The following is a 14,868-nucleotide window of genomic DNA, read 5'->3' as shown; positions in this document are numbered from 1 at the left end:
GAGTACACTTAATCACTTTCTTAACACACGCAAGTACACTTAAGTGACATTTGTAATGTAAAATTAAACGTTTTACTTTGAAGTACATTTTAAATCATTGTTTTAAAGAATGCTTTAAATAAGCTCACTTATTTTGATGTGCTGACTAACATGCTAAAGCAAATGTAACGTACTTCCTATCATTTTAACTGTGGTGTGTTATTCAATGTAACATTTAAATGTTTAATTTAAAGTTAATATATTTTAAATGTACTTAATTGCAACAAATAATTATGAGATTAATTACATATAAAATGTAATTCTACTTAAGTATAGTATAGACTATATTGCAATAATACATTTTCATTTAATTGCATTCAAAGTGTTCCAATAGTTCCTTGTATGTTGATGTGCTGGGTCCCTACCAGGCTTCTTAACTACCGGTTGCTTAGCTTAACTCAGTTTTCTTATTCATATAGCCTTATCAGAAAGACTTGGCCGTTAAACAAGCCTCACCAGTTTTCAGAGTTCCCATACATTTTACACCATTCTAGGGGAAAATCTGTTTAAAATCATAGTATTGACAGAATTTGTCCAGTAATGCGTCTCATTTTGTCACTCAGTATTTGCATCTCACCTGGCATGCCACTCTCTCCATTTATCCATGTGCTGTTGTAGTTTCAAGTGCGTTCGCTCTATTAAACCCCTGATCTCTGAAAGATGATCTCTGGTTTGCTCCAGTGTTTGATAGCCTTGGTCATTTTCTGGAAGATCCTGACAGAGATGCTCCATTGTCTTTAGTCGCTTCTCACATAGAGAAAGTGTGTTTTTATGTCTGAAAAAGGCCTATAAAGATACATAAATAGATTGAATAGATAATTCTCAGGTTATGAGAATTGCATGATCTTTTTTTTATCGGCTCTATCTCACCCTGTGTTCTTTGATAGTTCTTTCACTGCCGGCTGTGAGCAGGGCTTTGTCCTCCCTTTTCAGCTCTATCTTACACTCCTGTAATGTGGTCATCACCAAACGCCTCTCTGTTTCCACCCGGAGTCTGAGCAGATGGAATGGAGCCTCGGCTTGAATGTCCTGGGAGGAAGAAAATGCATCGAGATGAATCCTTTACACTGTAAAAAAATATTTTCATGATTTGTTGTCACAACTTTTCATCTTTTGTCAATTCAACTTAGATAATTAATGTCGTTTAGATAACACAATATTTTGAGTTTCTATTTATTAAACCAATCTTAACATTTTTGTTAATTGTATTAACTTAAAAAATGTATTTCAATGAACTCAAAATTAATGCAACCAGGTGACTTACTTTTTTAAGTTAAACCAACAATGTTTTTTTATTTTTTTACAGTGTAGCTTCCTGTTAACTTGTCTAAATTTTCACCATTTTTGATCTTCCAACTGACCTTCCATTGCTTGTGCAGTCTTCTGACCGTCTCTCGCAGACTCCGTTGTTCTTCCTCGGAGATGATATCAGTGAGGTCATCACAGGCCTTTAAATAAGCACTTAAAATGTGCTGGTCTAGTCGCCCAAAGAACTCCTGAGCAAATAATTACACACTTAATTAGAAGAACAGGACAAGATAAATATGTTTGAAGGGTTCGCCGATTAAGACATCAATGACGTACGTTGTGTTTGCGGAACAGCTCATCTGGGTCTCCCCTTTCCTTTAAACAGGCCTGGCCCACACGCAGCGCCTTCTCCAGGTCAGCACGAGACTCCTCAAACCTCCGCATGAGGTTGCCGTTAGTCTCTGCCACCTGCCTCCACTCCAAAGCCTCCTGCATCAAAGCCTGATCAGAGCAGAACACAGTCAGAACAGCTCTAGTTATATCGAATAGTAATTTTTTCTTCTGTGGAACACAAGCAAGAGTTAGAGAAGAGATGCAGCAGAGGTGAAGATTTTTTTGAAGACTGACTTCAATTTTGTATTGCTCCAGAAGACTTTATGGACAATTTTTATGGTGCTTTTATTTAGTAAAAGTCAGTGTTCTACCTTGTTTTTTTCAAGGTATTCCTTGACAATCATATTGAGAAATACAAAAAACACTTTTTAAAAAATACAACAAAAATGTAAAAAGTGCAATTTGCAGGTGTCAAAGCCAGCATTATTATTCTGATAATTTCTTTTAAAAATAAAAAAAAACAGTCAAAAGTTTGGGGTCTTTAAGATTTTTTTCATATCTTAGGCTCACTTTTACTTAATCAAAAATACAGTAAAACAGTAATATTGCTACAATTTAAAATAACTGGTTTCTATGTTAATATAAATATATTATATATTTTAAAATGTAATTTATTCCTTTGACTGTGAAATTACTCCAGTCGTCTGCGTCACATGATCCTTCAGAAATCATTCTAATACGCTGATTTGGCGCTCAAGCTTCTTTTCACTTTTCTTGTCACTTTAAAACAACTTGCTGAATAATTTCTTTAAAAAAAAAACGTTCTAACCCCACAGTTTGAATGGTAATGTATGAAAGTTTTATTGCAGAGCTGTAATGTAGTCCGACCTGTGCTGTGGTCTGAATCTCCGTCACTCTGTTCTGCAGAAGAGACATGTCAAAATTGTGTAGGGATTTTGCACAGCACAACGCCCTCTGTAGAGACAGGTAACTGCGCTCCATCGCACAAACACAACGCTTACAGGTCTGCTGCTGTGTTTGTAGCTCCTGCAGAAAAATGTATAAAACATCAATTAACACGTCAAACAATTACTCTGTAGTTGAAACAGATACAGCCAGGTTTATTTTTCTTATTGAATTCTTGTGGGATTACAAAAGACAGCCACTTATTATTCGTCACATCATTACTGTTTCTCCACACAGAGACCACACTTCATGGTCTGATAATCTTTTCCTCCCAGTGGTCTGTACTGACCTGACACATTTCCTGGTTGTGTTGCTGGGTGATGATGTGTCCAGCGTGCTCCGCTGTCTGGTAGAAAGCTGAGATTTGTTTCTCTAGCTCTTCTAACAGAGGAAATAGAGCCTGGCACTCCCTCGAAATTAAAGGACACTTTTCTTTCAGCTGTAAGGATACAAACAAACAATTACATAATTTATTCGCAGACATATGTCATGTGAAAACTACATGATATAACTTATATCATTCCAAACTCATCTGGTCTTTTTTTATTTTGCGTAACACAGAAGCTGACATTTTATAATGTAAGTCAATGGTGACCAGAGGCTGTCAGGATCCAAAATTAGTAGCATAAAGTGGGTGGCATAAAATGGTCCAAATGACTTGCATTCAAAGTCATCTGCAGCCATACAAATTATGTCATATTTCCTGATGCCTTTATCATATTTATAATGCCTGTGGTCACTATTCCTTTTCATTATAAGGTTTTTCAGATAGAAACTATATAATTAATAATAAAACAAGTTAGCAAACATTGCACAAACCTGGTGGAGCTGTGCTTCGGTTGTTGTTACAGTAGAAAGTGCTTTAGCTCCACCAGCACGAACAGAGTCTTTGGCCAGAAGCTGTGCAGAGCGAGCAGCCACTTTATGTTGTGCTTCCACAGCAGGTAGCCTGTGCTTGATGTCCTGCAATATGTGTGTATATTAAATCAGAAGGCTTAGGTGAAACTCAGATGGAAAAAACTGGCATTAAAGTCTTGCATTCATCATTTCTGAATGGCCAATCTCACATACAGAGAAAAAGATTTGACAATATATACAGCGAATGTTGAAACCTTTTTACCTCAACATCCTGCATAAAGGCTTTGACATCCAACAATGACACTTGAAGCGGTGAGGTAAGTTTGGTAATGGAAGTGTCCAGAAACTCTTGTATGTCTGTGCTGACATCCTGGTGTGTCCTTACAGTATGAGTCTCAGGAAGACGAGAGTACTGTGAAAAGAGAGAAATGGTTTGCTTAAAGGGTTAGTTCACCCAAAAATGTACAATTATCTCATAATTTACTCACCCTCAAGCCATCCTAGGTGTATATGACTATCTTCTTTCAGCCAAACACAATCGGAGTTATATTAAAAAATATTCTGGCTTTTCCAAGCTTTATAATGGGAGTGAATAGTAACTGAAAGAAGAAAGTCATATACACCTAGGATGGCTTGAGGGTGATCATTTTCATTTTCGGGTGAACTAACCCTTTAAAAATGAACCCCATATGACTGACTTTCTTCCATTAAACACAAAACTAGTTATTTCTAGTTCTGGCATTATGCTAATTTTTTGGAAGTTCTGACATTATGCTAAACGTCTTTGGTGTTCCATTAGAGAAACAAAAGTACAGACAGAATTGATATTTTTGACCAGCTTCTTTTCTTTAAGATGTGAGCGAGTGAGAAAGTTTGTTTACCTGTTTGACCTTCAGAAACAGCTCCCTCCATCTTCCATTGAGAAGCAGAAGCTGATGCTTTACATCACGTGTCACCGTTTCATCACAGGTCTCGATCAGAAAGTTGCCAGCATCGTTCATAGCAGCGTGCTGGTCCATCCAGTGCGGAAGGTTACGAAAAAACTCCTGGAAAAACAACAGAGGATAAGAATGTATCATAAACATAACCCTACTAGTTATTTTTAGAGACATGGCTACATGTATGTGGTCGTCTTACCCGTTTGGTGTTCTCAGGTTGTCTGAGAGCTCCCTGAGCGTCCTCCAGCCAGGCCTGCAATAAGGCCACACAGCTGTTGTACCTCAACCAGTTACACTGCACCTCCTCCAACATGGACCTTACGCTTCGCACCTCCACCGACAGACTCCTCCACTGATCAGACACCTCTCGCAGCAAGAGCTTTACCCCTCCCTCAGCTGAAATGTCAAAACATGAACATACAATAGCAGAGCAGATTCATGAACCTGCTAATAAATACATACTGATAAATCTAAAACTAACACTGATACTAGTATTAGTACACTAATACTAATACTAGTACTTAATAATAAATAAATACTAATACATCCTTGACGTCAACAACAATCATTATCCTTACCTTTTAAAAGTTGCTAAACCTATTTATATTTGCTATCTTAATTATTATTAATTATCGTAACCATAAGATTTTTAGAGTTAGTTGCATATGATTTGTGCATTTAGTATTGTTTTCCCGCTTCTATACAGTTTTGTAGTATTATTAGTATTCTATTACAGTATTTATTAATATTTTGAATCTATTCAAAATATTATAAAATAATTATAAAATTATAAAATATTTTTATAATTGAATTTTTTATTAGGCTAAACAGAATTATGAAAACAAAACAAAAAATGTAATATAGCTTCCAAAATTATTTGAAGCTAAACAGAATTATGAAAACAAAGCAAAAAATAATAAAAATGACAAAACATTGTTGTAATTTTGTTATGTTTTGTCATTTTTAAAATTACTTTTCTTTCAGTTTTAGTAATTTTAGTACATGGGTTTACAAGTACTAAAATTACTAAACTGAAGTTTACAACCTAAGCTTGCTTTATTTCAGTTAGGCGCCAAGGCAACATTTCTAATTTTCATAAAATGTTTCATTTAATATTTGTATTTTATTTTATTTGATCTTCATTAATGAAATATATAATATAATATAATATAATATAATATAATATAATATAATATAATATAATATAATATAATATAATATAATATAATATAATATAATATTCTGTCTACAACACTTTAAGAACATACCAATGACCCATTTTTTGAGTTACAACCTACCAGTTGAGTAGCGCTGCAATAAATCATCGTGATAAGATGTGATTGGCTTCTGGAAGACCTATTTTGTGATCTTCCAATCACACTTCAGATATATCACAAGACTATGTTGAGGTTGCCTTAGGCACGGACAAAGCAACATGTTGGGAGTCTATCGCCCAGAGAAACCCAATTAGAATGCAGTATCTGCACTAATGGACTGGAATTCCCTTTTGAGTTCTGTGCCTGGGAAAACCTCATTTACCAGTAGCCCGAGGAGAGAGGAATGAACTTAGAAAGAGAAAGAAAAACCAAACGGAAAATAGCAAGAATGAAACACAGAGAGGGAAAACGAGAGAGGGACAGAGACAGCAGGAAGATGCTACAGGCACAGGCTGATTGACTACTGGTGGTTCACAAGGATTAAACTCACTGAGGGTGAAACAAGGTGAGCTGCTATCATTCTGCCCTCTGGACACTGAGATGCTGAAATCTGAAGGATTTGCTTTAAAAAAAAAAAAATCTGCCTTTATTTGCCCAGCCATGATATGATTTGTATATTACAATTTTTTTTTTTTGGTTCACTCAATGCCAAACAAAATGTTATGGGTGGGCCCCCTCTTACCTGTATCCTCTATATTAAAAAATAATAATACATTTTTCTATATTTGATGATTCTCATTTAAAGTGATGAGAAAAAGAAATAATTGCACAGTGAACCACCAGGATAAAAATCCTGTTACCAAACTATCATTTAGCAGTCACATAGGCATATAAAACACAAAATTATTTGGAACTTGAAGCATACCTGAGCTGTCTGCTTTAATGTAGAGCTCAGCAGCTTGTATCAGAGCCTGGTGGCTGGTTTCATACTTCTCAAAGAACTGCTGTCCCTCCACAAATGACTAGAGATGCAGAGAATAAACAAAAGTAAAGATCAGATCATTTAATTGTGCAATCAGAGTAATTAGTATCTTTAGCTATACTGCATTTGATGGAATGGCCTCAAAAGATTACTATGTATGAAAACTTATTTGTATGGTTAGGCAATGAAGCAGCTGAAAAAATGCTAAATGGAAAGAATCCATCTAGTTTGTAAACTTACACCATAGCTTTGCAGCAGAAGCTCCATTGACTCCAGTCGGCCATATTTAATGATCCAGGATTTCAGTTTGGACTCAGCTAGTGTCAAAAATGCCAGCATACCATATTTCGTTTCCCAGAATTCCAGTTTGCTCAAGTGAATGTGTGAGGAGGTAGATATGTAGTTTAATCTGAAAGCAGTTACATAAAAACAGGTTCATATTATATTATATTACAATTTATTAATAAAAGTTTTATTTATAGCCATTGCAAATTGAATTTTAATTGCAATTATAAACTGATCTTTTCATTAATCTTCGAGGTTATCTGTCATGGTTTTTACCTCTCTGCCATGTCTTTCAGTTGTTCCATGGGAATCGGGACATTATTAACACATCTGTCTCTGTGGATTAACTGCAAGGTCTGCTTGTGTCTTTCAAGAAGCCTTAAGATCTCCTGCACAACCAAATACAGAAAAATGTAAGATCCAGGACTCATGTTAATGGATAAAGTGAAGGTTCTGCTAGTCTTGTTACTCATTAATAGATTCTCATTCATCCATTCTCCAATACCTCATACACATTCATACAGACAAAGACAGACTTTCTCATTATGTTTTACCTGGTCGTGTAGTCGCTTTTTGTGAATGGCTTTTGCGGTCTCATCATGGGCTTGCTGAGGGACCAACTCCTCTCGTAGGATCTTCTCTGCTTGATGTAAATACATACCAACTTCACCCAGAGGATACGGCAAACCACTATCCAGCTGTAGATGCCAATCCAAAAGCTGCAGGCAGGAAAAATAACTGTATATTATATTATATTATATTATATTGTATTATATTATATTTTTATTAAGTAAAAAATCAACTAAATCTACTGTGAATGTCCTCAAATGGACTAGAGTTTTGATTAGGGTTAGTCTATGTATTCTAATTGGTTTCCTATAAAAAAATAATTCAAATCTATGGTGTATCTGACCCTTGCAGACAGCCTCTCCCAGGCCTGTTTGAGCAGAGCCTGATCTGCAGTCAGCTTGCCGTCCTTCTGAGTGGACTGAACGCATGTCTCCACTTGTCTTCTCTGCACCTCAAACTGTACACGACAACGCTTGAACGTCTGAGTGAAAGAAAGAGCGAGTGAATGAATGAATGAGAGAACTACAGGTAATTAAATTATTAAAATTCTGAATGTTCAAATAATGCCCAGTGTAATGCTAATAGGAGAGAGACAGCAAGATAACACAACCTGTCCAAAAATGACAAAGCAAGAGAAAGGGAGAAAGAGAAGCATGCCAAAAGCTGAAAAAGAATTTAAACAGCCAAATTGCACATGCATGTATTCATGCAATAATGGGCTCCAATTTTCCACTTTCTCTCTACCCATGCGGTCCCTGCAAGAGCTCTGACTCTTCTGAATATGGAACATATCCGTGGGCGCTATAGACGTCGCTTCACTGGTGTGTAGTGCCCATGATTATGAAAGCAACGAGAGCTCTCAGCTGTAATGTATATTAGCGTTGTCTGTATGCTTATGTGGGTGTGTGTTTCAATGGTTTGAGCAACCAATGTTTTGTCTGGGATCTACTATATTTTTCACTTTTTTTTTTTTCTCACACAAAATAATGATTAGTATACACAAAGTGGTGTCCAAAAGTCTGAGACTACACTGAAAATCTGAAATTTAAAATCTCTACCATTCAAAAGTTTTAGATTGGTAAGATTTTTGAAACAAGTCTCTTAATGCTCACCAAAGCTGCATTATTTGATCAAAAACACAACAGTTATATTGTGAAATATTATTACAATTTTAAATAACTGTTGTCTATTTTTAAAACATTTTAAACTGTAATTTATTTCTGTGATGGTAAAGCTGAATATTCAGCAGTCATTACCCTTCAGAAATAATTCTAATATGCTGATTTGCTGCTCAAGAAACATTTCACATATTTATCAATGCTGAAAACAGCTGCACTGATTAATATTTTTGTGGAAACCATGATCATTTTTTAAGGATTCAATAGAAAGTTCAAAAGAACAGCATTTATTGGAAATATATATTTTTTTGTAAGAATGTAAAGGTCTTTTCTGTCAATTTAATGCATCCTTATTGAAAGTATTCATGTCTTCCAAAAGAAAAAGTCTTACTAACCACAAACATTTAAATGGTTGTATAAAGCATCAAAATTCGCATAAAATTGTGGAGTGAGTTCATGTACATGTAGCTAAAGTGCTGCTGTCACTAAAACAAAGGGGCTAAATGCTATGTTTCATTTGTGACCGTTTTAGTCACGGTCTGGATCTCTGTAAGAATTTCATGTTATTTAGTTTCCAACTGCTGATTTCATTATTTATAATATTTATAATTTATAATTTTCATTGGTAGTTGAGACTTTGGAAACCACTGTATATCAGTATTACTTCGACCAACAGCCACACTGCTTTTTTGGACTTAGGTATCAACAGTGGGCATTTAAAAACCGGTATCACTTAACTCTAACTAAGATTCCTAGACCTGGTTTCACAGACAGAGCTTAGATTAAACCAGGATTAGACCTTAGATCAATTAGGACATTTAAGTAGCTTTTATAAACGTGCCTTAGAAAGCACTGACATATTTTAAGATATGTGCAAGTTTCTTTCAGTTAAAACAGCTCAAACATACATTTAAGTGTGGGACTAGCTTAAGCCTTGTCTGTGAAACCGGGGGCTAAAGTTTTATTCAGGTATCCAATTGATATTTTATGTGGTCTACATGATGACTGAGTGAGACCCTGAGCTCACCTGGTACTTCACACCAAAACTTCCTCCGTCCCTCTGGGCTTGAGCACAGTCTCTCTCCAACTGATCTGCCCACGCTTTCAGCTCCCTCAGTGTCTTACGCTGCTCCCTCTGAGAGAAAAAAAGAGTGCTGAGTTAGTGAGGATTGTAGAAACAAGACAAAAAGCAAACATTTGCGAAGATTTAAGGCCCTTGGGGAGGTCTACACTCATCATTTCATTACCTAAAGTAATTTAATGCACTTTAAATCCCAGACTCAATACAATTTTGCTGTTCAAACATGCATCACTAATGCCACATTTATAAATCCAACGCAGACTTTGTGTTCCTGCTGCTTGCAGAGTTCTTCTCCTCCATTGTGCAGATCTGCCCCAAACCTCTCCACGGGGGAGCAAGAAATCAGCTCTGCGGGGGCGATACTAATCATTTTACACACATTTACCCTCCCTATTATGAATTAGGAACAAGAGCGAGAAAGTGAGAGCAGTGTTCAGCTAATTCTAATGAAATTAAGTCTATTCTTCCGGCGCTCATCTTACATTTTGGCATCTTCTACATGGCAATGCCTTTGGGTCATCAAAATGATTATATTATGACCTTGCCAACGTCTGCCGCATGATCTCCTCCCCACCTCCCAGAAACGAATACTGTCACAGGCATGCAATGCCCTGGAATATTAAAACCTAAAATTGTCTTAGTTTAAATGTATAACAAAGAGGTAAAATGGTTCAAATTACAGTGACTCTCGCAGAACACTCGCAGACCGTGGCATGGGGGAACTAATGGTTTCTACAAAAGAACCAGGTGGTGACAGGATTAATTCACTGCTTCAACTTAATCATGAACCATTATTATTCTTTAAAGACTGCTACTAATGCTAATCATCAGGCTATCAGTATCAATGCAAAGCAAAGCAAAGCAAAAAAAGAAAAAGCCAAAGGTCATTATTGTCATGTTAATGTCACCAAAAAGTTCCAGTTGTAATGCAAATGTAATAGTGAAGGGAGTAAAATTATATGGGACATAATAAAGCCGTACAATGCCCTGGATTATTAAACCTGATCCACACAGTATCGCGCCGCTCATGATGAAAAGGAAGGCAAAATACTACTGAAAGGATCTCAAACTACATGCCACAGCAGCAGCAGCAGGTGGAAACAGTGGCGGAGCAGTCAAAGCAGGCATAATGTGTTTTATACGAGCAAACGTACCTCTAACATTTCCTCAATGGCTCGAGGAGCAAGATAAAACTTGAGACATAAAAGGAATGCATGTAAACAACAAGACATTAGTGGACAAAACAGAGGGTGGAGAATAAAGAGAGATATTTAGTGTAAGAAAATGGTGAGTAGAGAGATGTGACTCCACAAATAAGACAGATTGTTGATAGTGATTATTTAAAATAACTGAGTAAAGAGTATAGGCATCAAACCATGAGACATATAGTGAATGGAGAGCTGGCTGAAGTTTGGTTGTTGGATGAGAAATATTATAGTGTCATACCTCTTCTTGCTGCCGGCCAATCTCTGTCTCTTGGCGGTCTGGGTGATGCTTCAGGAACTGTGCCACATATGTCATGATGGACTTCTCATCTGGCTTATCCACATCCACATCTAAATCACATTAAAGATTTATATTTACAGCCATTTTACAAGTTGCAGCAACTTCTGCAATGAAACCCTATGTTCAGGTGAAGCCCATAATATCTAACTCTATTCAAACGCTACCTTTATTTGCAAAAAGAAGGTTGGCCAGCTTCTTTTGTTTACATTTTTACCCAATCATTGTGGTTCATTGCTCTGTGGCAAATTTGATTTAATTGATTTTTTTCAGTCACAGTCATTTACTTGTAGCTTTACCTCCTGTCTCCTGTTTTGTTATCATTTAGCATAACACACCATAAAATTACCTACTAAAATTTCAAAGATCATATTCACAATATGTTCTTTTGGGCATTTTGAAAACAATCTCCACCAGTAATTGCAACTTTTTTTTATAATGCTAGTACACTGGTTTGTCAAGACCAAAAAACAGTGCATTTTACATTGTGACAATTCTTTGTTTTAAATACATACAAATCCTAAAAACTTTGTCTGTTTCCAGACACAGTATGAATCTTTTAATATCTAATTTATGGATTTTTGGTCTGTATATACCACTTTATATTTACATTTTCCATTCACTTTTCTATTTTAAAATGTAATTTATTCCTGGGACGCCAAATTTTGATCCTTCAAAAATCATTCTAATATGATGATTTGGTGCTTAAGAAAACAGTTGTGCGGCTTAATATTTTTGTGGAAACTGTGATTCAATCTTAACAACCTTATTCAAGGTGCAATATCTAAAAAACAGGGATATAAAGTCGACATTGTCTGGCAGAGGCTTCACTGGTGGTTCTTACAAAAGATCCATGGTTGACAATGTCCCTTGACTCACCGTTTACTATTTGTTCAGTCAGCTTTACCATGTCTAATGGGCCACTAATCGTTCAAATGTCAAACTTCATTTGTCAGACTCATGGTAGGAAGCATGAGAAAGCTCAGATGGCGTCTAGGAGGTCTAAGACTTAACCCCTCCATTAAAAATTCATCAATCACATCCTCTGTGAGTGGCGTGCTGCTAATTAGAATTTAAGCATTTGGCGCTTAGAGCCTCGTGCAACACAACTTGAATGTACACAGTCCAAAAAAATGTGTATTATATACACATACCATCTTTTTTGCAGGATTTACATCAAAAACAGACTCTGCATCAAAAATCTAGTCATGAATTGGATTGGATCCTTCTCAAACGACCAAAAGCTGCAAACTTCTATATGAATTATATATATTGTCTTAGATAATTAAAAAAAAAAGCATTTGATTGGTATCACCTTCAGGGTCAAGTATTCGCGGGATGCCCAGTTCTCTCTCAGCCAATGAGAAGGCCTCTTCAAGGTTATCCCTGTTAGGTCTCCTCCAAACATGCTCCATGTTAACCAGATGGGGTCGCAAGGCAAAGATAACAGCATGAAAAGCTACCCCTGTGCGCCAACTGGGGCCAAAATCCTTCACATCGAGACCCAATCTCCTGTAAACACATGCGCAAGTATGTACATGTCGAAACCATGGAAGAATGCAGTCATATGCTTTACTTAGGGAAACGGGATTACAAGAGCAGAGAACAATATATTCATTCAAGGCCTTGCACAGGCACATATCAACAATACAGTTCTTACTTTGTTGCAGTGGTCTGGACCCATTTGAGCAGGGCTCTCTTGGCCCCGCCCTGAAAAGAAAGGCGGGGCTTGCGTTTGACGGGCGAGCTGCTGGTCTCAGTGCTGTTAGAGCTTTCCACTGATGAGTTACTGCTAGACTGAGGTTGTAGGGCTGGTAGATGACTGGTCAACTCCTCTATCTGCACAAGAAGATGGAGAGGAATTTTATATATAGCTACTGAAATGATAAAAACTTTAAATTATAAATAGGGTTTGAAATGTTTTCTCTCCTTTTTTTACCTGGAAATATAAGATGATGGTCCATATCAGCCCCAGCACTATAGAAGGCCTGCCATCAACCACATCTGTTGTGTTGATGTTAACTAGCTTAATCTGTTAAGCAAGAAAATAAAAACTTCAAACCATTATATTTAAATACATATTTCATCCAAAAAATGAAAAAAATCACTTACACTCATGTCATTTCAAAATAATAAAACTTTCATTCTTCTGGTTTAATGTTTCCATACATTGAAAGTGAATAGTAACCATGGCTGTCAAGCAAGATTCTTAGTGAATACTGACTAAGCTTTTTGCAAGCTATTGTACTGTATGGCTTCAGAAGAATTGGAATAAAGACCAGAGGTCATATGGATCCCAGTCAATCTTGTTATTGTTAAAGGGATAGTTCACCCAGAATGAAGATTTTGTCATCACTTACTAACCCTCAAGTTGTTCCAAACATGTATGAGTTTCTTTCATCTGCTGAACACAAAAGAAGATATTTTAAAGAATGTTGGTAACCAGACAGTTGATGATAGCAATTCCACTTCCATTGTAGGAAAAAAAACATACTATGGAAGTCAATGGCTACCGTCAACTGTCTGGTTACCAACATTCTTTAAAATATCTTCTTTTGTGTTCAACAGAAGAAAGAAACAGGTTTGGAACAACATGAGGGTGAGTAACTGATGACAAAATGTTACCTTGACACCTAACTGTAGTACTGAAGTTTAGTACTAACAAAAACTAAACCTGAAATAAATAGAAATTCAAGTTAAATAGAAATATTTCAAACTAAACACATAGCAAAATTACTAAAAATTAAAGCTAAAAAGTTAATATAAAATATAAAAAATAAAAGCTAATTCAAAATATCAAAACATAATTGAAAAACTATAATTGTATATAAATAATACTAAAATAACACTGATCCCTACTTTCATCGTATGGAAGAGAGCAGCTCAGACATTCTTCAAAATGTCTTCAAAACCTTTTCTATTCCACAAACAACATCCTGATTCAAAAAGTGATATTGTCAATCACAGACATTGTAGACAGTCACAGGAAATGTCACACTAACCGGAGATCCTCTGTATGCCGACTGAAATGGTGACAAAACAAAAGAAAGAAAGAAAGAAAGAAAAAATAAGAATAGAGGTCAATACATGCTGTTAACAAAAGTGTGGCTCATCAACTGAAGGACATGTGATAAGGACCCCCAGCTCTGAGATAACCCAAAACCCTTCAGTGTGTGCATTGCACCCATTGTTATACACACACCAAGGCAGATACATTAAGAACCAGCCACACATACAAGTTGAATGAATGACAAATTCACACAAAAACACACGCACACACAATCATAACATCCACTTTCTTAAAAAATAAAATAAAATAAAAAACATCCATTTCCTTCAAATATTGTGTCCCAGACTGGATGTAAAAGTACAGTTCGACATAATACAAAACAGTTCTCTACTCTGGTTTCTCCCACTGTGCTCCACAGGGAATAGAGAGAGATGAGAGAGGGATGACAGAGACAGATAAGATGGTGAAAGACTGTAGCTTACGAAATGAATCCTCAGCTCCTTGAGAGATCAGATACACAGACAGACAGACCACCTCAGGAGTGGGAGGCTTAGCTCAGCTTCATTCACTGACAGGCTGTATAATGAAAGTCTGAAGCACAGCTACACAGTAAATGAAATATCTATGTCCTTCTCCCCAGAGAGATGATATGAAAAAATATCCTGTTTATACAAGGGAAAAAATGGGCTTCATTTCTCCAAATCACAATGGTTTTACTATGTACTGTATATCTATGTTTATATATACACATTTTTAATACAGTAGACCGATTATTTTTAT

The 14,868-nt window shown here is 36.2% G+C and overlaps 1 protein-coding gene across 1 annotated transcript in view; it reads right to left on the bottom strand.

Moving 5' to 3' along the window:
• syne1a (spectrin repeat containing, nuclear envelope 1a) overlaps nucleotides 1-14,868 on the bottom strand; it is a gene marked incomplete at its 5' end in the record, with an annotated part of 116,274 nt that overhangs the window by 88,956 nt on the left and 12,450 nt on the right. The window contains 22 exons of the mRNA XM_084432556.1: nucleotides 617-825; nucleotides 910-1,068; nucleotides 1,401-1,535; nucleotides 1,624-1,788; nucleotides 2,509-2,667; nucleotides 2,876-3,025; nucleotides 3,406-3,549; nucleotides 3,707-3,856; nucleotides 4,326-4,490; nucleotides 4,582-4,778; nucleotides 6,465-6,561; nucleotides 6,762-6,930; nucleotides 7,083-7,195; nucleotides 7,361-7,525; nucleotides 7,720-7,857; nucleotides 9,522-9,629; nucleotides 10,730-10,768; nucleotides 11,022-11,131; nucleotides 12,394-12,590; nucleotides 12,739-12,917; nucleotides 13,018-13,110; nucleotides 14,081-14,101. Of these exons, the coding sequence (XP_084288682.1) occupies nucleotides 617-825; nucleotides 910-1,068; nucleotides 1,401-1,535; nucleotides 1,624-1,788; nucleotides 2,509-2,667; nucleotides 2,876-3,025; nucleotides 3,406-3,549; nucleotides 3,707-3,856; nucleotides 4,326-4,490; nucleotides 4,582-4,778; nucleotides 6,465-6,561; nucleotides 6,762-6,930; nucleotides 7,083-7,195; nucleotides 7,361-7,525; nucleotides 7,720-7,857; nucleotides 9,522-9,629; nucleotides 10,730-10,768; nucleotides 11,022-11,131; nucleotides 12,394-12,590; nucleotides 12,739-12,917; nucleotides 13,018-13,110; nucleotides 14,081-14,101 (3,062 nt within the window). The remainder of the gene's footprint in view (nucleotides 1-616; nucleotides 826-909; nucleotides 1,069-1,400; nucleotides 1,536-1,623; nucleotides 1,789-2,508; nucleotides 2,668-2,875; nucleotides 3,026-3,405; nucleotides 3,550-3,706; nucleotides 3,857-4,325; nucleotides 4,491-4,581; nucleotides 4,779-6,464; nucleotides 6,562-6,761; nucleotides 6,931-7,082; nucleotides 7,196-7,360; nucleotides 7,526-7,719; nucleotides 7,858-9,521; nucleotides 9,630-10,729; nucleotides 10,769-11,021; nucleotides 11,132-12,393; nucleotides 12,591-12,738; nucleotides 12,918-13,017; nucleotides 13,111-14,080; nucleotides 14,102-14,868) is intronic.

The sequence above is a fragment of the Rutilus rutilus genome, assembly GCF_951802725.1.
Source record: "Rutilus rutilus genome assembly, chromosome: 15".
NCBI classification, from domain to species: domain Eukaryota; kingdom Metazoa; phylum Chordata; class Actinopteri; order Cypriniformes; family Leuciscidae; genus Rutilus; species Rutilus rutilus.
Note: the sequence above shows the minus strand (reverse complement) of the source record. Positions and strands in the feature narration are given on the sequence as shown.